Below are 21,003 nucleotides of genomic sequence, written 5' to 3'. Positions count from 1 at the left end.
TCCTTGCTAAAACAGGGAAGTCGTGATAGGATTCTGAAGTTTTGCACTATTTTTTATTTTTATTTTATTTTTGTTACATTTTTATATCTCAAATGGGTTCACAACTTGAAGAGCCTACAGACAACATCTATTGGAGAAGTACATGTAGTGAAGTAGGTGTAGTGCAATGAAAGAAGTGAAAAGGGACTGAAGATAAATTAGGATAAGTATCAAACAAGTGAACCACATCTCGGCACATTGCGAGTTCGACACAAGCTTTGGAGCGTCGTTGTCAGGCGTAACGTCAGTACACAACACATCAACTTGTCGTTATCAAGGCTGGCACAGTAGTAGTTATAAAAACGAAAGTATGGGGGTGTCCGATTTACAGTTTGACTGTAAGGCTGGTGAGTTTCCCGCTGTCAAACCGCGCTGATGTACATTTGTTTATGAGTGATTTTCTTAAATTTTATCTGTAGCTAACGTTCTTGAGCTAGTGGTTGTGTTAGCTAGCTGTTATCGTCTGTGTCTCCGTGTCAGATGTGCAGAACGTCCCGTTGAAATTCAGCAGTCAGGCCTAGAAGTAAATGGACAGGGACTAATTTTGCTTTTGAACACCGCCACAATGGAATTGGAAGAAACTTTATTCTAATTTACACCCAACATAGGTAATCAGTGCATGTTACCAAAAAGACAAATAAATCAAACATAAAAGATACAAAAATAAAATGGATACATATAAACCCAATTTCATGTATTTAAAAAAATGGCACATTATTTACATCGGTGGAAATACCCATACTAAAACAGTGAATTTGTTTACAATGGCTATAGCCCTCTTCTTGAGTATTAACTTGAGTTTTTAAAATTGTTTTACATTATTGTTTTACATTTTTAGTATCTCTTAATTTTTTTTTAACTCTTATTATTGTTCATGTCAGGCAGGGGTGATGGACAAGTGGTTAGCTTGCTTGGTTTCGGTGCGGAAGGTTCCTGGTTCAAGCCCCACTCCTGCCACATTTCTCCTTGTAATGTGGAGGGCATCCGGTGTAAAACTTCTTCCAAATCAACATGCAGACCCTTTTCGGATCTGCTATGGTGACTCAGAGTAAAAACAAGGGAGCAGCCGAAGGGACTTACTTTTTATTGTTAATGTTAGTTTGTCAGTGTTTATTCCATTTTGTGCTCAGGTCTTGATTGTGTATTCCCATTCTCAAGGACCACAATGGGAATAAGTCCTTGCAGTTTATTGTGTTTATTCTTTTATTTTCATGCTCTTGTATCCATTTTATGCACTGACATACAGTAATGAATTCAGTCAAATTCAATTCAAAAAAGTCACTTTAAACAGAGCATATCTTTTGGCATGGAATTGAAATGAAACAATCAAGATGTGCTTGTAGTGTAGACCTTCAGCATTAGTTTAAGCTGGGGTTTAACAAAATATCATATTAACCATACAGGAATGACAGCATTTCCTCCATTTTTATAGACCATAAATAATTGGATAAACTAAATACAGGGATCATTCTTAATGCAAATTGTTACTTTTAGAGCCACTTTTATTTAAACAAGTCAGGGGGATGTGTACATGAACCTTTCCAAGTCAGTGAATATGTTTTGGACATCAATCATTAAGAAATAAAAACAGTATGATGCAGAGGGGTAAATCTGTCTCTCAAAAACTGAGTGGCTGTGCAAGAAGAAGACTAGTGAAGGAAACCACCAAGACACCCATAATAACGATATGTAGTTATAAGCTTCTGTGGCTGTGATTGGACGAACAGCTCATGGTGCAACCAGTTTTTATCTGTTTCATCACCAATTATCAAGCTTTATGTCAGAGGAGTATTTTCTTAAAAAAGTTAAAATTGGCATCAAACTGTTTGTTTGATGCTATATTGGAGACTTAAGCCTAGTTTGTGTGTTTTAAAGTCTTTGTATGTTCCACTCTACCATGAAAATGTGTCACCCAGACCAGGCTGTTTATTTTAACCCCCTGAACTGAGGTATGTTTATTGAAGTAGATATGGGTGGTTTTTGTAGATAGTTGTTGTTGTATTTTTTTATTATTATTGTTATTTTTTTTTGGGGGGGGGGGGTACAGTAGAAATCTGCAAACATGTTACAGTAATATGAGAATGTGACCATTTCCAAACACACTGTCATACTACTGCTGGGTCAGAGGTTATGAATTTTGGGGTCCACAGCACTCTGCATAACATATTTCGCTGTTCTACCTGCATCTGATAATAGTCTGCAACTTTTGACCTAGATAATCATCTAGGTCAAAAGTTGCAGACTAAGAGCTGGGACAACCCACTTTTTGAGCAAATTAATTAGCCTGATTTAGCTGTTAACTCAATGTTCAAATTTACTGCTGTTGGTGGATGGTTAAATGTGATTGATCACTCATAAGTAGATCAACTCCTGTGAAATATGTAATCAGAATTATTATTAATAATAATCATCATCATACTGCTTTCTTTGTTAACTGGCCGTTGGGTCTCTTTGCAGCTTTACATCTGGACTGTAATGTGCAAAGTGACATTTATGGTTTTCTAATCTTTATTTAGTCCAGATTTGTCATTTGATTTGTTATTATTTATCTGTTTTATTTTCTGTTTTTCAAGGACCTGTCATGGATCTCTCAGCCCGGGGAATGCAAAAGCTGGAACCCAGTTTAGTTTGTTCTGACAATACGCACACTCTCATTCTGGATCGCAACCACATCATGAAATTAGACCATTTGGAAAGAAGCCCAGGTCTCCAGCAGGTAGGGTGTTCAATCCTACAGTAGTAAATGTAGGCGTATTGGTTTTGGTGTGATTACCCAGACTTGGTGGAATGAATGAGGACCAACCACAGACAAAGTGATTTGATTTGGAAAAAACTGGATAAAAGTCATCAAAGTCAAATTTCTGTCCCAGTGCCTATGTCTACAGGATATTTAGAACGGTTGTTTCAGGTGGGTCAACATAATCTTTTTGCTACAAAGACTAAGTACAAATATGGAGTCATATCACCTTTGTAATTGCCACGTGACCTGTGAACTTGAAAGGTCTAACTCAGTCATAACCGTGTAACTTGATGAAATGTTAAGGCCCCAGCGTACAGGTATGTTTTAAGTTGTAAATACATTTTTATGATTTGCTGTCTGTTAGCAGCAACTGGTATTCTTTTTTCTCCCCTCTCTTTCTTTAGTTATCTGTTGCTGGCAACCGTCTTGTTCGAATGATGGGTGTGTGTCGACTAACAGAGTTGAGAGTTCTTAATCTTCCCAACAACAGCATTGGCTACATTGAGGGGCTAAGAGATCTGTCAAAACTTGAGTGGCTCAACCTGTCTGGTAACAATATTAAGGTGAGAAGTACATAGCTTTTGATAGGATGGAGAACAGGGCTTCGATAGGATGTGACTCAGAAATGTTATTGCACAAATCACTTGTTTTGTACTTTCACCCTTTTTAATTTAAGACAGGTTTGACTGACTGCCCCTTGTTTTACTCAGGTTATAGAACAACTTAACAACTGTGTTTCCCTTCAACATCTGGACTTGTCTGATAATAACATTTCTAATCTTGGTGACCTGACTAAACTTGTGGCCTTAAAGGTGAGTTGATGTTTTTTTTTTTTTTTTTTTTTGATAAGTTGTGCATGAGTGTACAATCCCTGGCAAAAATTATGGAATCACCGGCCTCGGAGGATGTTCATTCAGTTGTTTAATTTTGTAGAAAAAAAGCAGATCACAGACATGACACAAAACTAAAGTCATTTCAAATGGCAACTTTCTGGCTTTAAGAAACACTATAAGAAATCAAGAAAAAAAATTGTGGCAGTCAGTAACGGTTACTTTTTTAGACCAAGCAGCAGGAAAAAAATATGGACTCACTCAATTCTGAGGAATAAATTATGCAATCACCCTGTAAATTTTCATCCCCAAAACTAACACCTGCATCAAATCAGATCTGCTCGTTAGTCTGCATCTAAAAAGGAGTGATCACACCTTGGAGAGCTGTTGCACCAAGTGGACTGACATGAATCATGGCTCCAACATGAGAGATGTCAATTGAAACAAATGAGAGGATTATCAAACTCTTAAAAGAGGGTAAATCATCACGCAATGTTGCAAAAGATGTTGGTTGTTCACAGTCAGCTGTGTCTAAACTCTGGACCAAATACAAACAACATGGGAAGGTTGTTAAAGGCAAACATACTGGTAGACCAAGGAAGACATCAAAGCGTCAAGACACAAAACTTAAAGCAATATGTCTCAAAAATCGAAAATGCACAACAAAACAAATGAGGAACGAATGGGAGGAAACTGGAGTCAACGTCTGTGACCGAACTGTAAGAAACCGCCTAAAGGAAATGGGATTTACATACAGAAAAGCTAAACGAAAGCCATCATTAATACCTAAACATAAAAAAACAAGGTTACAGTGGGCTAAGGAAAAGCAATCGTGGACTGTGGATGACTGGATGAAAGTCATATTCAGTGATGAATCTCGAATCTGCATTGGGCAAGGTGATGATGCTGGAACGTTTGTTTGGTGCCGTTCCAATGAGATTTATAAAGATGACTGCCTGAAGAGAACATGTAAATTTCCACAGTCATTGATGATATGGGGCTGCATGTCAGGTAAAGGCACTGGAGAGATGGCTGTCATTACATCATCAATAAATGCACAAGTTTACGTTGATATTTTGGAGACTTTTCTTATCCCATCAATTGAAAGGATGTTTGGGGATGATGAAATCATTTTTCAAGATGATAATGCATCTTGCCATAGAGCAAAAACTGTGAAAACATTCCTTGCAAAAAGACACATAGGGTCAATGTCATGGCCTGCAAATAGTCCGGATGTTAATCCAATTGAAAATCTTTGGTGGAAGTTGAAGAAAATGGTCCATGACAAGGCTCCAACCTGCAAAGCTGATCTGGCAACAGCAATCAGAGAAAGTTGGAGCCAGATTGATGAAGAGTACTGTTTGTCACTCATTAAGTCCATGCCTCAGAGACTGCAAGCTGTTATAAAAGCCAGAGGTGGTGCAACAAAATACTAGTGATGTGTTGGAGCGTTCTTTTGTTTTTCATGATTCCATAATTTATTCCTCGGAATTGAGTGAGTCCATATTTTTTTTCCCTCTGCTTGGTGTAAAAAAGTAACCGTTACTGACTGCCACAATTTTTTTTCCTGATTTCTTATAGTGTTTCTTAAACCCAGAAAGTTGCCATTTGAAATGACTTTAGTTTTGTGTCATGTCTGTGATCTGCTTTTTTTCTACAAAATTAAACAATTGAATGAACATCCTCCGAGGCCGGTGATTCCATAATTTTTGCCAGGGGTTGTAAGTGTATTTCAGGGCTGTAGTGAGGAGTATCTATTACAAGGCTTCTTCTGTAAGTCTGTGTTTTGTTTTTCTGTTGATATTGCAGGCACTTTTACTCCATGGAAACAGCATTACAACTCTTCGGACTGTTCCTGCCCACCTGCCTGCCCACTTGTCCATCCTTTCACTGGCTGAAAATGAGATATGGGACCTCAATGAAGTAATTATTGTTTTTTGTACTTGATTACTGCTGCGTTACTTAAATGCACACTATCATTGACTGTTTTTGTTATTGTTTTTTACCCAATTGTTCTACAGGTATCATACCTGTCAGCTCTACACGACCTCGAACAGCTGTCAATTATGAGCAACACTTGTGTTATGGCAACACCATCATTGCCAGGATTTGACTACCGCCCATATATCATGAGTTGGTGTCTGAGCCTAAAGGTCCTGGATGGCTATGTAGTATCCCAAAAGGAAGGGTACGCATGTACCTGTGTTATTATACTTTGCTTGCCAAGATAAATGCTGTCATGTGATTTAACTGTGTGTATCTGTTATTAATATTGCAGTCTCAAAGCAGAATGGCTGTACAGTCAGGGCAAAGGACGTTCTTATCGCCCAGGCCAGCATGTGCAGCTGGTTCAGTACCTGGCCACGGTTTGCCCTCTGACCTCATCGCCAGCGCTGGAGACTGCAGAGGACGCCAAGTTGGAAAGAATCCTCAGCAAGCAGAGGTATGATCCTGAGATTTGGCAATTGCAGGAATGCCTGGGAGCTCCTAAAGAGAAAGCTAAAGCATGCATTTGCTCTGTCCAACCAGCTTCAAAAAGCCTTCTTATAGTTATTTTGAACACTTGCAATTAGTTGAGGGACAGAACATCCTGACCTGTCTGAGAAGGGACTTGTTACATGGGCACACTTGCCAACATATGTGGAATTTTTCCATCACTGTGTTTATAATCATTGTTGTGTGCAGCTGTTAGAGAAAGAAGGCTACTTATAGCGCCCCCTAGAGTGAAATAACATCAAGTTTTATTGTGCTCACAATGGAGCTCCATTGTCACATACCAAGTTTGGTGTTGACACTTCAAATAATTGCTGGATTATGACCTCACTTCCTATTTGGATCCTTTGCCACCAGTTTCAACTGGCTATGACAGATGAACACAATGAAAAATCAAACAGGCATATAGATGGAACTGTAAGACCCAGCCTAAAGATTAAGTGTGCCAATTTTTGTCAAACCTACCCAATATTTGCAGCCTGTAGAAAAATGTTTACTCTCTTCCATAAAAAAATCCAATATGGTAGAAAATCAGGTATAACAGAAAATGATGTCATAGGATGCCTTAAATTTGTGTTGATATAAGGAATGCAACAGTGCCTGATTATTTGGGGGGGAATCAGTCATGTGGTTCAAAATTGGCATGCACTAAAAGTTCTACATTTGACACGTAGGTGGCAGTAGAGTGCTAGAATTGCAGAGATGAAGCTTGGTAAAACTAATGACAGGCATGTGTAGCAAATACAGTAAGGTTTTACCATACAAGTGTAATGTTGACCTGAAACATACGCTGTCATGTTTTATATGAATGAATTAGTTAATTAACAACTTGGATTTATAGAGCGCTTTTCAAGACACCCAGTGCGCTTTATATCCCCATCCCGAGCCTATGAGCCAGCAGGAGATAATAATGTGAGTAAAATTCAATGAAAGCGTGCTGTAATATATGAGTATGGCATACCTGTCCAACCAGCATGCAAGACTAACTCAGGTGTTTAAACAGTTGAGACTGAAAACCTGTGCAAATATGTTAGGTGCCCTCCACTCCCTTTTCCTCACTGTAAAGAGGGCTTTTGTCTGTATTTAACTATCGTGAAAGAGGAGCGTCTCCAAGAACACATCTACCTTAAGCAGAGCTCCTCTAGTTGTCACAAACATGCCCAGTTCTCGGCAACACAAAATATGTGTTAGTGACGAACAGTAGAGATTACAGAGACCTTAGTCTTAAAATGACAGGAGTTTATCTTAAAAAATAAAAATTAACTAGCATGTTGCCCGTGGGGATCCACAGGCTCTAGATTGGGTTGTGTTTTTAAAATAGGTAGCTGACATTTTTCAAGGGTGGTAATAAATTATGCAAAGTTTCTATAATGATTTGGAATGGCATTTTGGGGGGTGGGGAATGGATGTTTTCCTCATCTCTGTATAGCAGGATGCTCTGTGCCTGGCTCAGTGTCATCTTCCTGTCTTTTGTTGCTATAACACTTTGTGTTTCGCCAATAAACAATTAAACATCCAATCATGGCCCTGACTAGCTAAATACCAGAAATGTTTTATGACTCTTCTTGTATTATGTCTGAGGGGACGGAAGGATTATTCCCAGCCCAGTTTCATGATTTTTTTTTTTTTTTTTCATGCTCCCACCGCGAAATGAGTCAAATTTTCATGACAAGATTTTTTTAACTCACTGTTGCTAACCCTACTCCTACTCCTACCCCAACCCTAACCATAACCACCCGACCCCTCCGCTTCACTTTTAATTTTGTGCAGCCATCACGGAATGAATTAGAATGAATTTGTGCTGCCGTGATGAAAATGAAGCGCTTTTTGTTACAATATCACAAACCAATAGATTAATGTATATTTCGTGCTGCTGAATCATGACTTGGTATTAGACCAGGTTATTATTCCATGAGACTGTAATGTCCGTTTCCAATTTCAATGGTCCTGCTGTAATCTAGCTGTCACAACAACTTATTCTCAATCAGATTAATAAGTAATGGTCAAGCCATAATTCCCTGGGGTGGCTAGATCACAGCAGGACCACTGAAAGTGGAAACGAACGTTACATCTCATGGAATTGCCCAGAAGGCTCTTGGTGTTACACTGCATGCTGTATCGGGAACTTCTCTAGATGCATCTGATCTGCTTCAATCCAAAATAAATCTCTCTGCATCGATCTTTCTGACTCCTGATTGCTCCTTCAGAAATTCAGACAGAAATTCTTTAACAGGCCTGTGAGTCCAGAACAGGGGTGGGCAACAAGGGCCAAGACAGGGCAGAGTTTCCTTGCAACCAATCACCTCAGCAGGTGGGTTTGCTGATGAGCTTCTGTCCTGAACATAAACACCTGATCATTAATGAAATCACCTGCTGAGGTGATTGGTAGCAAGGAAAGCCTGCAGTGTCTTGGTCCTTCATGGCACATGATTGCCCACCCCGGTCTAGAATGTAATTATCAACGTCCATTGTTACGTAATATCCGTAATTTTTCCAAAAACAGTACTATCAATGTTCCGTTTTGGCAGCGTTCATCCTTGACCCAAAATACATAAACATACTAAACTGAAAATGTTGGTTCTCCCCAGTTTCTCCATGTTCGAAGCCATACACACGCATGCACATACACAGAGGCCACTTGGCTTTTAATATATAGATTTAAGTGTGCAAAAATGTGTGTCTTGGAAAAGAAACACTGCAAACAATAAATTAGGTTCTTACAAAGAATAAAGCCTGAGCATTGTACAGTAGTCTTTAAGTAGGAGTTGTGCTGTTCATGCATACGTTGGTGTGTGTAATTTGGTAGATTTCCCACAGAGCCTTAAAAAGTCATTAAAGACATTGAATTTGTTAATCTAAAAATAGGAGCTTAATTAGTATTAAAATGTCTGAAATCAGTCTTTCAAAAGTCCTAAAAATGCCAAGACATGGAAAGTGGTATTTTATTTGTTTTTCTAATTAAATGGCAATATCTTGGGTTTATTTATTTATTTAATTAATTTTTATTTAATAGAAGCCTCTCATAATGCTACCCAAAGTGAGATAGCAGAACTACGAAATCTCTTTTCTTTGTCACTTTCAACTAGCTAGACATAATTTAGAGAATGACATGCAAAGTGTAAATTTAATAGAAAATGACTTTTCAGGTAAGATTTTGCATCATAATTTAAGTCAGTAACCATGTTCAATGTAACAATAAATATTTGAGCAAATTTGTCCCTAACCCTCAGATGCATTATGTCTGTGGACATATGCCCATTTGAAGAAGTTGTTGGAAGAACCGTTTCATCACCTTTACACATAAATGGACACAGTCATATCATGGAAAATGTCAAATGGACGGGCTGGTGGATTAGGATTAGTCTATTTATGCCTTGTTTGTTTCAGGTTTCACCAAAGGCAGCTGTTAGAGGAGACCCAGGGAGGCTGCTCCAGCCCTCCTCGTCCAACTCAGCTCAATGTGAAGAAACACAGTCCCCCGCATTTAGGCCCACAGGGCGCTGCAGGACAGGGGAGGAAAACCTCTGCCCCAGTTACTGTTCCGTCAACCAGGGAGGCTGGTAAGAAAGACCATTTTCATGAAAACCCAGTGTTCAGTATAGTTTCAGTGCTAGGTATGTGTCCAACAAACTACCCTTCAGTATGTCTCACTTAAGCAGCAGTCATTGTGAATAATTCTGTTGTATTATTTATTTATTTGTGTGTGTGTGTGTATTCTACTTTTGCGTAGAGCCAGTTGTGCAGTTTAACACCTGGGTGACTTCTGACTCGTCCCGCCCACCACTGCCGGTGATTCACAGCCCGCAGCCTCAAGGGGACAGTATGTGTTTGGAGGATATGCAGGCAGATGAGGACAAACTCAACAGCAGTGTCCTTTCTTCAGACTCCACCCTCCTCTGCCTCACCTCTGACCTGGAGCCACAGGCGACGCACTCCGACAGCGAGGACGAGACTGAGACATTTGAACCCGACTCCCTGGCCCCAAAGTGTCCACCCCAGCCCAAAAAACACACAACCAAGAAGACGCACCATACGCCTTTGGTTAAGGAGCAGGAGAGGGCAGCTGAGGAAGACGTCGTCTTTCCTGCTTCAGGCTTTTCGAGCGGTAGTCCCGCCACTTCAGCAGGATCAGTGGGGGTCAATCCTCAGACAGCACAAACTCATCTGGAGGAGACTTCTGATGGCAGTAAAGAAGAAGATGGGAAACAGGAAGAATCTGTGATGTGTGTTAGTAAATCCAGCTTGGAGGAATCAAACAGGGCAGCGGTTAAAATCCAGGCGTGGTGGAGGGGACAGTTTACTCGCTGTTGCCATCCGGTGGCCAAAGAGGTGCGGAGCGAAATCCGTCTCCGTAGGATGCAGGACCACATCCTCTTCCTGTCTGAAAGGTTGGACAGGTGAGCTTCAGGAGTTCTGTCTTAATGTTGCTGGACACATAAAAAAGTTCTCTTTGGCAGTGATGAATTAGTTAACTTAAAGGTGAAAATTTTTTGCAGGGTTCAGAAGCAGTGTGAGGAAGAGAAGTTACAAAGGCTGGTTCAGGAGGAGGCCGTCAAGTTTTTGTGGAAACAGGTTTGTAATTTACGTTTGTTGAAACTGCATACATCAAGCTGCTGAGTACTTGACTGATGTTTGACAAATGTCGTACACAAGGGTGGATCTAGCTTCAGGTCACGGTGGGATTGCCACTTTTTTCAGCATGCCCCTAGTAAGGACACACACAATGTCCCGAGAAACATTTAAAAAGCTATACCCCCCCCTTCATTCTGAGGACAAGAGAGCGCTGCAGCGGGTGGTGAAGTCTGCACAGAGGACCATCGGATGCAGCTTACCACCCATTGGGGACATCTACATCTCCAGATGTAGAGACAAAGCCACCTGCATCCTCCGAGACTCCACCCACCCTGTGCATAGTCTGTTCACACCCCTTCCCTCTGGAAGGACGCTGTGCAGCATCCGGGCAAAAACATCCAGACTGAAAAACAGCTTCTACCTGAATGCTGTCAGACTGTTGAACATTTCAGCATCCACCACCAAACTGTGAACATTGCACTACGTGCACATTGTCACTTTCTTAATACTCTAACGCTGCTGCCGACCCTGTGCCTTGTATATATATTCTATGGCCACAGGGGTGCACATATTGTACATTGCAAAAGTTATATTGCAAAAGTTTATACAGTAGGTTAGGTTAAAAAAAAACAACAACAATTTGTCCCAGTTAACTACACCAAGACCTGGAGAAACTGCATTTCGTTCTGTCTGTAAGGGTCGAGTGACAATAAAAGTGAGTCTGAGTCTGAGTCATGCTGGAAGCAGATGGCTCAACACTGTATCGATCTTTCAAAGCAGAAGTGTCACTGCAAGATGTTTCGATGCCTCGCTTCACCCTGCAAAAAATCACGACTCCCCAAATGAAGCTTCTTTACATCACACGCGTATCAGCAACATGTCACACTGATTTGAGTTCAGGGCAGGTGTTATCAAACCCTTGTAGTGCTTTCAAACAGACACAAAACTTTGTGGGGTTTTTGAGAGGAGATTTTTGGCGTGTTATTAATATAGTTTCATTGATTGACAACCAGAGAGAGAGAGTTAGACCAGATTAGCATTAGATTAGATAAACCATCGTAGAACCCCAATTCCAATGAAGTTGGGACGTTGTGTAAAATGTAAATAAAAACATAATAAAATGATTTGCAAATCCTCTTCAACCTATATTCAATTGAATACACCACAAAGACAAGATATTTAATGTTCAAACTGATAAACTTTATTGTTTTTGTGGAAATAAGATGAGACAGGGGCAACAAAAGACTGGGAAAGTTGATGAATGCTCAAAGAACACCTGTTTGGAACATTCCACAGGTGAACAGGTTAATTGGAAACCGCTGAGTGTCATGATTGGGTATAAAAGGAGCATCCCCAAAAGGCTCAGCCATTCACAAGCAAAGATGGGGTGAGGGTCACCACTTTGTGAACAACTGCGTGGAAAAAATAGTCCAACAGTTTAAGAACAATGTTTCTCAACATTCATTTGCCACAGTCTTCAAATTCACGTGGACCATCTTGGGACACAGACCTTGGACAAGTTCAAAGATGGCTAACCTTGACATATTTTAAGAGGTTAAAAAGTCGCATTCTCAAATTCATATTTATTTATATAGCACATTTAAAACACAGCTGCAGCTGACCAAAGTGCTTCACAGTAATGGCAATACAAAAGTGTAAAATATTAACAAAGGAAAATAATAAAATAAATAAATAAAAGAATTAAAAAAAAAACTGAAAATACAGAGCAAAATAGTAGAGCAAAGCATATACCACTTAGCTAGTGTTGAAAGCCAGGGAGAAGAGATGGGTTTTCAGTCTGGACTTAAACTGTCCCACAGACTCTGAGGACCTGACAGTCGGTGGAAGATCGTTCCAGAGTCGTGGCGCTGCCACAGAAAAGACTCTATCACCTCATGAATTTAAGCCTGGCTTTAGGAACAGCCAGGAGAAGCTGGTCAGCTGACCTCAGAGCCCTACGTGGAGTGTATGGCTGATACACTGGCTGATACTCAGATACATTGGGCCTATACAGTGCAGACACTTAAAAACAATCAGCAAAACTTTATATTTAACACAAAAGCTTTGCCCGAACACTAAAATCTCAGTTTTATTTTTATTAAGATTCAGAAAATTAGCTCTCATCCAGACTTGTACATCATTCAGACAGTCCTGTAGTATTTTTACAGCAGCCTGGGTATCACAGGCAGTTACAGGAAGGTAAATCTGAATGTCGCCTGCAAAACAGTGAAAACAGACTTTGTGCTTTTTAAAAACACCCAAGAGGGATCATGTACAAAGCAAAGAGAAGTGATGCTAAAATTGAGCCCTGGGGCATGCCATATTTAAGAGGAGACACAGAAGAAGAGTACTATCCTACATTAACAGAAAAACTTCTGTTGGAAAGATAGGACCGAAACCAATGTAGCGCTGAACCCTTAATACCTATGTGCGTCTCGAAGCGAGTCACAAGGACACTGTCGTCCACTGTGTCAAAGGCTGCAGATAAATCTAAAAGCAGAAGAACTGCAGAGTTCCCAGCATCAACATTTAAAAGAAGGTCATTAAAACCTTTTTAAAAGGGCTGTTTCAGTGCTGTGTCTTAATTTAAAACCAGAAACTTCTCCCCTATTTCATTAAGATCCAGATAAGCCTGCAATTGGTCATAGACAACTTTCTTAACAGCTTTTATAACAGCTTGCAGTCTCTGAGGCAATTTCAAATGGCAACTTTCTGGCTTTTTTGTCTTTTTGCAAGGAATGTTTTCACAGTTTTTGCTCTATGGCAAGATGCATTATCATCTTGAAAAATGATTTCTTCATCCCCAAACATCCTTTCAATTGATGGGATAAGAAAAGTGTCCAAAATATTAACATAAACTTGTGCATTTATTGATGATGTAATGACAGCCATCTCCCCAGTGCCTTTACCTGACATGCAGCCCCGTATCATCAATGACTGTGGAAATTTACATGTTCTCTTCAGGCAGTCATCTTTATAAATCTCATTGGAACGGCACCAAACAAAAGTTCCAGCATCATCACCTTGCCCAATGCAGATTCGAGATTCATCACTGAATATGACTTTCATCCAGTCATCCACAGTCCACGATTGCTTTTCCTTAGCCCATTGTAACCTTGTTTTTTTATGTTTAGGTATTAATGATGGCTTTCGTTTAGCTTTTCTGTATGTAAATCCCATTTCCTTTAGGCGGTTTCTTACAGTTCGGTCACAGACGTTGACTCCAGTTTCCTCCCATTCGTTCCTCATTTGTTTTGTTGTGCATTTTCGATTTTTGAGACATATTGCTTTAAGTTTTGTGTCTTGACGCTTTGATGTCTTCCTTGGTCTACCAGTATGTTTGCCTTTAACAACCTTCCCATGTTGTTTGTATTTGGTCCAGAGTTTAGACACAGCTGACTGTGAACAACCAACATCTTTTGCAACATTGCGTGATGATTTACCCTCTTTTAAGAGTTTGATAATCCTCTCCTTTGTTTCAATTGACATCTCTCATGTTGGAGCCATGATTCATGTCAGTCCACTTGGTGCAACAGCTCTCCAAGGTGTGATCACTCCTTTTTAGATGCAGACTAACAAGCAGATCTGATTTGATGCAGGTGTTAGTTTTGGGGATGAAAATTTACAGGGTGATTCCATAATTTATTCCTCAGAATTGAGTGAGTCCATATTTTTTTCCTGCTGCTTGGTCTAAAAAAGTAACCGTTACTGACTGCCACAATTTTTTTTCTTGATTTCTTATAGTGTTTCTTAAAGCCAGAAAGTTGCCATTTGAAATGATTTTAGTTTTGTGTCATGTCTGTGATCTGCTTTTTTTTCTACAAAATTAAACAACTGAATGAACATCCTCCGAGGCCGGTGATTCCATAATTTTTGCCAGGGGTTGTACTACAGGGTTCCCCAACACTCCTCCTTGAGATCAATCAATCAATCAATTTTTTTATATAGCGCCAAATCACAACAAACAGTTGCCCCAAGGCGCTTTATATTGTAAGGCAAGGCCATACAATAATTATGTAAAACCCCAACGGTCAAAACGACCCCCTGTGAGCAAGCACTTGGCTACAGTGGGAAGGAAAAACTCCCTTTTAACAGGAAGAAACCTCCAGCAGAACCAGGCTCAGGGAGGGGCAGTCTTCTGCTGGGACTGGTTGGGGCTGAGGGAGAGAACCAGGAAAAAGACATGCTGTGGAGGGGAGCAGAGATCGATCACTAATGATTAAATGCAGAGTGGTGCATACAGAGCAAAAAGAGAAAGAAACAGTGCATCATGGGAACCCCCCAGCAGTCTACGTCTATAGCAGCATAACTAAGGGATGGTTCAGGGTCACCTGATCCAGCCCTAACTATAAGCTTTAGCAAAAAGGAAAGTTTTAAGCCTAATCTTAAAAGTAGAGAGGGTGTCTGTCTCCCTGATCTGAATTGGGAGCTGGTTCCACAGGAGAGGAGCCTGAAAGCTGAAGGCTCTGCCTCCCATTCTACTCTTACAAACCCTAGGAACTACAAGTAAGCCTGCAGTCTGAGAGCGAAGCGCTCTATTGGGGTGATATGGTACTACGAGGTCCCTAAGATAAGATGGGACCTGATTATTCAAAACCTTATAAGTAAGAAGAAGAATTTTAAATTCTATTCTAGAATTAACAGGAAGCCAATGAAGAGAGGCCAATATGGGTGAGATATGCTCTCTCCTTCTAGTCCCCGTCAGTACTCTAGCTGCAGCATTTTGAATTAACTGAAGGCTTTTTAGGGAACTTTTAGGACAACCTGATAATAATGAATTACAATAGTCCAGCCTAGAGGAAATAAATGCATGAATTAGTTTTTCAGCATCACTCTGAGACAAGACCTTTCTGATTTTAGAGATATTGCGTAAATGCAAAAAAGCAGTCCCACATATTTGTTTAATATGCGCTTTGAATGACATATCCTGATCAAAAATGACTCCAAGATTTCTCACAGTATTACTAGAGGTCAGGGTAATGCCATCCAGAGTAAGGATCTGGTTAGACACCATGTTTCTAAGATTTGTGGGGCCAAGTACAATAACTTCAGTTTTATCTGAGTTTAAAAGCAGGAAATTAGAGGTCATCCATGTCTTTATGTCTGTAAGACAATCCTGCAGTTTAGCTAATTGGTGTGTGTCCTCTGGCTTCATGGATAGATAAAGCTGGGTATCATCTGCGTAACAATGAAAATTTAAGCAATACCGTCTAATAATACTGCCTAAGGGAAGCATGTATAAAGTGAATAAAATTGGTCCTAGCACAGAACCTTGTGGAACTCCATAATTAACTTTAGTCTGTGAGGAAGATTCCCCATTTACATGAACAAATTGTAATCTATTAGACAAATATGATTCAAACCACCGCAGCGCAGTGCCTTTAATACCTATGGCATGCTCTAATCTCTGTAATAAAATTTTATGGTCAACAGTATCAAAAGCAGCACTGAGGTCTAACAGAACAAGCACAGAGATGAGTCCACTGTCCGAGGCCATAAGAAGATCATTTGTAACCTTCACTAATGCTGTTTCTGTACTATGATGAATTCTAAAACCTGACTGAAACTCTTCAAATAGACCATTCCTCTGCAGATGATCAGTTAGCTGTTTTACAACTACCCTTTCAAGAATTTTTGAGAGAAAAGGAAGGTTGGAGATTGGCCTATAATTAGCTAAGATAGCTGGGTCAAGTGATGGCTTTTTAAGTAATGGTTTAATTACTGCCACCTTAAAAGCTTGTGGTACATAGCCAACTAACAAAGATAGATTGATCATATTTAAGATCGAAGCATTAAATAATGGTAGGGCTTCCTTGAGCAGCCTGGTAGGAATGGGGTCTAATAAACATGTTGATGGTTTGGATGAAGTAACTAATGAGAATAACTCAGACAGAACAATCGGAGAGAAAGAGTCTAACCAAATACCGGCATCACTGAAAGCAGCCAAAGATAACGATACGTCTTTGGGATGGTTATGAGTAATTTTTTCTCTAATAGTTAAAATTTTGTTAGCAAAGAAAGTCATGAAGTCATTACTAGTTAAAGTTAATGGAATACTCAGCTCAATAGAGCTCTGACTCTTTGTCAGCCTGGCTACAGTGCTGAAAAGAAACCTGGGGTTGTTCTTATTTTCTTCAATTAGTGATGAGTAGAAAGATGTCCTAGCTTTACGGAGGGCTTTTTTATAGAGCAACAGACTCTTTTTCCAGGCTAAATGAAGATCTTCTAAATTAGTGAGACGCCATTTCCTCTCCAACTTACGGGTTATCTGCTTTAAGCTACGAGTTTGTGAGTTATACCACGGAGTCAGACACTTCTGATTTAAAGCTCTCTTTTTCAGAGGAGCTACAGCATCCAAAGTTGTCTTCAATGAGGATGTAAAACTATTGACGAGATACTCTATCTCCCTTACAGAGTTTCGGTAGCTACTCTGCACTGTGTTGGTATATGGCATTAGAGAACATAAAGAAGGAATCATATCCTTAAACCTAGTTACAGCGCTTTCTGAAAGACTTCTAGTGTAATGAAACTTATTCCCCACTGCTGGGTAGTCCATCAGAGTAAATGTAAATGTTATTAAGAAATGATCAGACAGAAGGGAGTTTTCAGGGAATACTGTTAAGTCTTCTATTTCCATACCATAAGTCAGAACAAGATCTAAGATATGATTAAAGTGGTGGGTGGACTCATTTACTTTTTGAGCAAAGCCAATAGAGTCTAATAATAGATTAAATGCAGTGTTGAGGCTGTCATTCTCAGCATCTGTGTGGATGTTAAAATCGCCCACTATAATTATCTTATCTGAGCTAAGCACTAAGTCAGACAAAAGGTCTGAAAATTCACAGAGAAACTCACAGTAACGACCAGGTGGACGATAGATAATAACAAATAAAACTGTTTTTTGGGACTTCCAATTTGGATGGACAAGACTAAGAGACAAGCTTTCAAATGAATTAAAGCTCTGTCTGGGTTTTGGATTAATTAATAAGCTGGAATGGAAGATTGCTGCTAATCCTCCACCCCGGCCCGTGCTACGAGCATTCTGACAGTTAGTGTGACTCGGGGGTGTTGACTCATTTAAACTAACATATTCATCCTGCTGTAACCAGGTTTCTGTTAGGCAGAATAAATCAATATGTTGATCAATTATTATATCATTTACCAACAGGGACTTAGAAGAGAGAGACCTAATGTTTAATAGACCACATTTAACTGTTTTAGTCTGTGGTGCAGTTGAAGGTGCTATATTATTTTTTCTTTTTGAATTTTTATGCTTAAATAGATTTTTGCTGGTTATTGGTAGTCTGGGAGCAGGCACCGTCTCTACGGGGATGGGGTAATGAGGGGATGGCAGGAGGAGAGAAGCTGCAGAGCGGTGTGTAAGACTACAACTCTGCTTCCTGGTCCCAACCCTGGATAGTCACGGTTTGGAGGATTTAAGAAAATTGGCCAGATTTCTAGAAATGAGAGCTGCTCCATCCAAAGTGGGATGGATGCCGTCTCTCCTAACAAGACCAGGTTTTCCCCAGAAGCTTTGCCAATTATCTATGAAGCCCACCTCATTTTTTGGACACCACTCAGACAGCCAGCAATTCAAGGAGAACATGCGGCTAAACATGTCACTCCCGGTCCGATTGGGGAGGGGTCCAGAGAAAACTACAGAGTCCGACATTGTTTTTGCAAAGTTACACACCGATTTAATGTTAATTTTAGTGACCTCCGATTGGCGTAACCGGGTGTCATTACTGCCGACGTGAATTACAATCTTACCAAATTTACGCTTAGCCTTAGCCAGCAGTTTCAAATTTCCTTCAATGTCGCCTGCTCTAGCCCCCGGAAGACAATTGACTATGGTTGCTGGTGTCGCTAACTTCACATTTCTCAAAACAGAGTCGCCAATAACCAGAGTTTGATCCTCGGCGGGTGTGTCGTCGAGTGGGGAAAAACGGTTAGAGATGTGAACGGGTTGACGGTGTACACGGGGCTTCTGTTTAGGGCTACGCTTCCTCCTCACAGTCACCCAGTCGGCCTGCTTTCCCGGCTGCTCGGGATCTGCCAGGGGGGAACTAACGGCGGCTAAGCTACCTTGGTCCGCACCGACTACAGGGGCCTGGCTAGCTGTAGAATTAGCTGTAGATCACCTGTTCTGCATATTCTCGCTCTACCTGCTCCACCCACTGCTAATTAATTAATTAAATAGGAGTAGTCAGCCAATTAAAAGCTACAAAACACCAGACTTGATTAATCAGCTGTGGTTGCAGCAGGTACACATGAAAAGATGCAAGACAGTCGATCTCCACGAGCTGGGTTAGTGATACTGTAAGTTCAATATGATATTAATAAAGTTTTGGGAGTGAAAAAGTGGAGTGGGCAGGACCCTAATGCAACATCCTTGCATGACTTTAGCAGTAAATGAACTGAATGAAGCTGACTTATGACAGAGTTAATATAAACCTGTATATTAGGGGAAAAAATACATTTAGCAGCTTGCCAGATTTTAGATTTTAGTGTATGGTCATAGTTGCCTACGCTGGCTGCCTCATTAGTTTGCATGTTTGTATTTTTTTTTTTTTTTCAGCTCCAAATGATGCAGCAGTGGAAGCAGTCTGTGGAGCAGCAGCTGTCCAGCATCACTCAGGTTCCTTCACCGGCTCAGTTTTCAGCTCCTGCCCCACCTGCAGTTTCCTCAACCGCGTGTACGTCACACACCGATGCCTCCTTCCCAGACTCTGGCTTTCAGTCGACAAGCGAGCAGCAGCCCGCGCTGAGCAACAGCTTCCTCAGCAATGGGACGGCAGATTCTCTGGACACAGTGCGAACACTGAGCCCCGTGTGTGGCAGCTGTGCTGCTAGTGGTGACGGAGCGGACAGCCCAGACGGCAGCCTGCTGGATCAGTACCTGTCATCTGTACAGCAAAGGGATGAGGAGGAGGAGGAGGATGATGAGGAGGAGGAAACGGTCAGCAACAGGACTGAAACACCTTTGGCCCCCTCACCATCCTCTCCCAGTAAAACATCAGAAAGCAGCCCCCCTGTAAAGGAAGCTGCTGGTGACCAATCTGTGGTGCAGAACACACAGGACACCAGCCCAAACTGAACACCTACAACATATAATAAACACTTGTGCAGGACTGGATGAAGATGTGCTGCTGAGTTCACAAACATCTGTGCAGTTTCTTTCTTCAAAGAAGTGAGCATTTGGATCAACCAGAATTACACTAACATCAGTCCTCTTTGAATGTAAATCAAGTTGATTTAAACTTAAGTACTTTGATATTCTCTGTTATTTATTACCTTTTTTCACCTTCATGTTTAAAAAATTTAGTTTGACAAGGCATCAATAACTTGGATGGTTACAGTAACTTAAGGTTATTCAGCACACAGTAGAAGATAATCAGTTTATATTTCATTCACTGACACAATATATTAAATGTTTTTATAATCTTCATTCCATGACAATAGGATTGTTGAGTTAGTAAGTTAAATATACACGTATGCATACATATAACATACCAAGTTAGCTTAATCCATTTGATGAGCATTGCCTGACCATTTTCGAGAGAGGAAAAAAGCAGAGTGCTTGATGGTTAAAATATGTTGTACTTTTACGTTTTCAAAACAATAAGTTAAATAAATCTGACATTGTTTTAAAAATTGTCTTGGTCAAAGGAGCAGGTTGACATGGAGGTATGCTCTGGAGAGAAAGGGAATAAAAGTCTGGAAGTAAGATGGGAGTACGTGTGTGAATGAGAGGGAGCATGGTGCAATAGTGAGGTTGCAAGGAGTCAAATTTGTGAAAGAAGACCAGATTAAATACTTGGAGTCAACTGGAAGTAGAGGAGAGAGACGGGTTTTCCTGCTGTACTGTCATTTACTATTCCTCAGTACTAATCTTTTTACAGGTTGTACAGTAAAAAGATTAGTAAAGAGATTTAAATGAGGTAACAGTTGAAGAGGAGGCAGCTTCCAAAATACTCATTAGTGAACCATGTTTTTAACATTTCAACACCTATGTGGTGCAGAATGGGACCATTAACAATTAATTAAAACAAACTAGGTAGATTTTATAAAATAGGCAGATGACGTTTTTCATTTTTAATGTTAATTTACTATCAATGTATTTATAAATTGTTTAGGTTCTTGTTATCATAGACACACTATTATTTTTATTATTTTATTCTATTTTGTAATTTGATTTTGACATGGACCACAATGGAAATAAGTGTTTTCACTTTCTTGTGACATCCATGTTTTTTTTAATGTATTTACAGTCAGTGCACTTGGTTTTGGTGCGGAAGGCTCCTGGTTCAAATCCCACCCCTGCCACAT

General features: G+C 40.2%; 1 protein-coding gene across 2 annotated transcripts; it reads left to right on the top strand.

Moving 5' to 3' along the window:
* Positions 1-192: 192 nt before the first annotated feature.
* On the top strand, positions 193-19,811 carry cep97 (centrosomal protein 97). Of its 2 annotated transcripts, XM_034186387.1 has the most exons (12): positions 193-386; positions 2,613-2,755; positions 3,184-3,342; positions 3,490-3,591; positions 5,419-5,532; positions 5,631-5,797; positions 5,888-6,052; positions 9,490-9,662; positions 9,833-10,499; positions 10,599-10,674; positions 19,253-19,724; positions 19,761-19,811. In XM_034186387.1, exons 1-12 carry the CDS (start codon positions 350-352, stop codon positions 19,769-19,771), a joined length of 2,286 nt encoding a protein of 761 aa, XP_034042278.1. In that variant the 5' UTR covers positions 193-349; the 3' UTR covers positions 19,772-19,811. The 2 variants fall into 2 exon arrangements, with proteins under 2 accessions (XP_034042278.1, XP_034042277.1); XM_034186386.1 differs by having other exon boundaries at positions 19,253-19,771.
* The last annotated feature ends 1,192 nt before the right edge of the window (positions 19,812-21,003 follow it).

Source organism: Thalassophryne amazonica, chromosome 14 (assembly GCF_902500255.1).
Source record: "Thalassophryne amazonica chromosome 14, fThaAma1.1, whole genome shotgun sequence".
NCBI classification, from domain to species: domain Eukaryota; kingdom Metazoa; phylum Chordata; class Actinopteri; order Batrachoidiformes; family Batrachoididae; genus Thalassophryne; species Thalassophryne amazonica.
Note: the sequence above shows the minus strand (reverse complement) of the source record. Positions and strands in the feature narration are given on the sequence as shown.

Coding starts and splice junctions, on each gene's coding strand:
- cep97 (XM_034186386.1), top strand. CDS start 350: ATGGGGGTGTCCGATTTACAGTTTGACTGTAAGGCTG. Junction 387..2,612: donor ACAGTTTGACTGTAAGGCTG/GTGAGTTTCCCG, acceptor CTGTTTTTCAAG/GACCTGTCATGGATCTCTCA. Junction 9,663..9,832: donor TCCGTCAACCAGGGAGGCTG/GTAAGAAAGACC, acceptor ACTTTTGCGTAG/AGCCAGTTGTGCAGTTTAAC.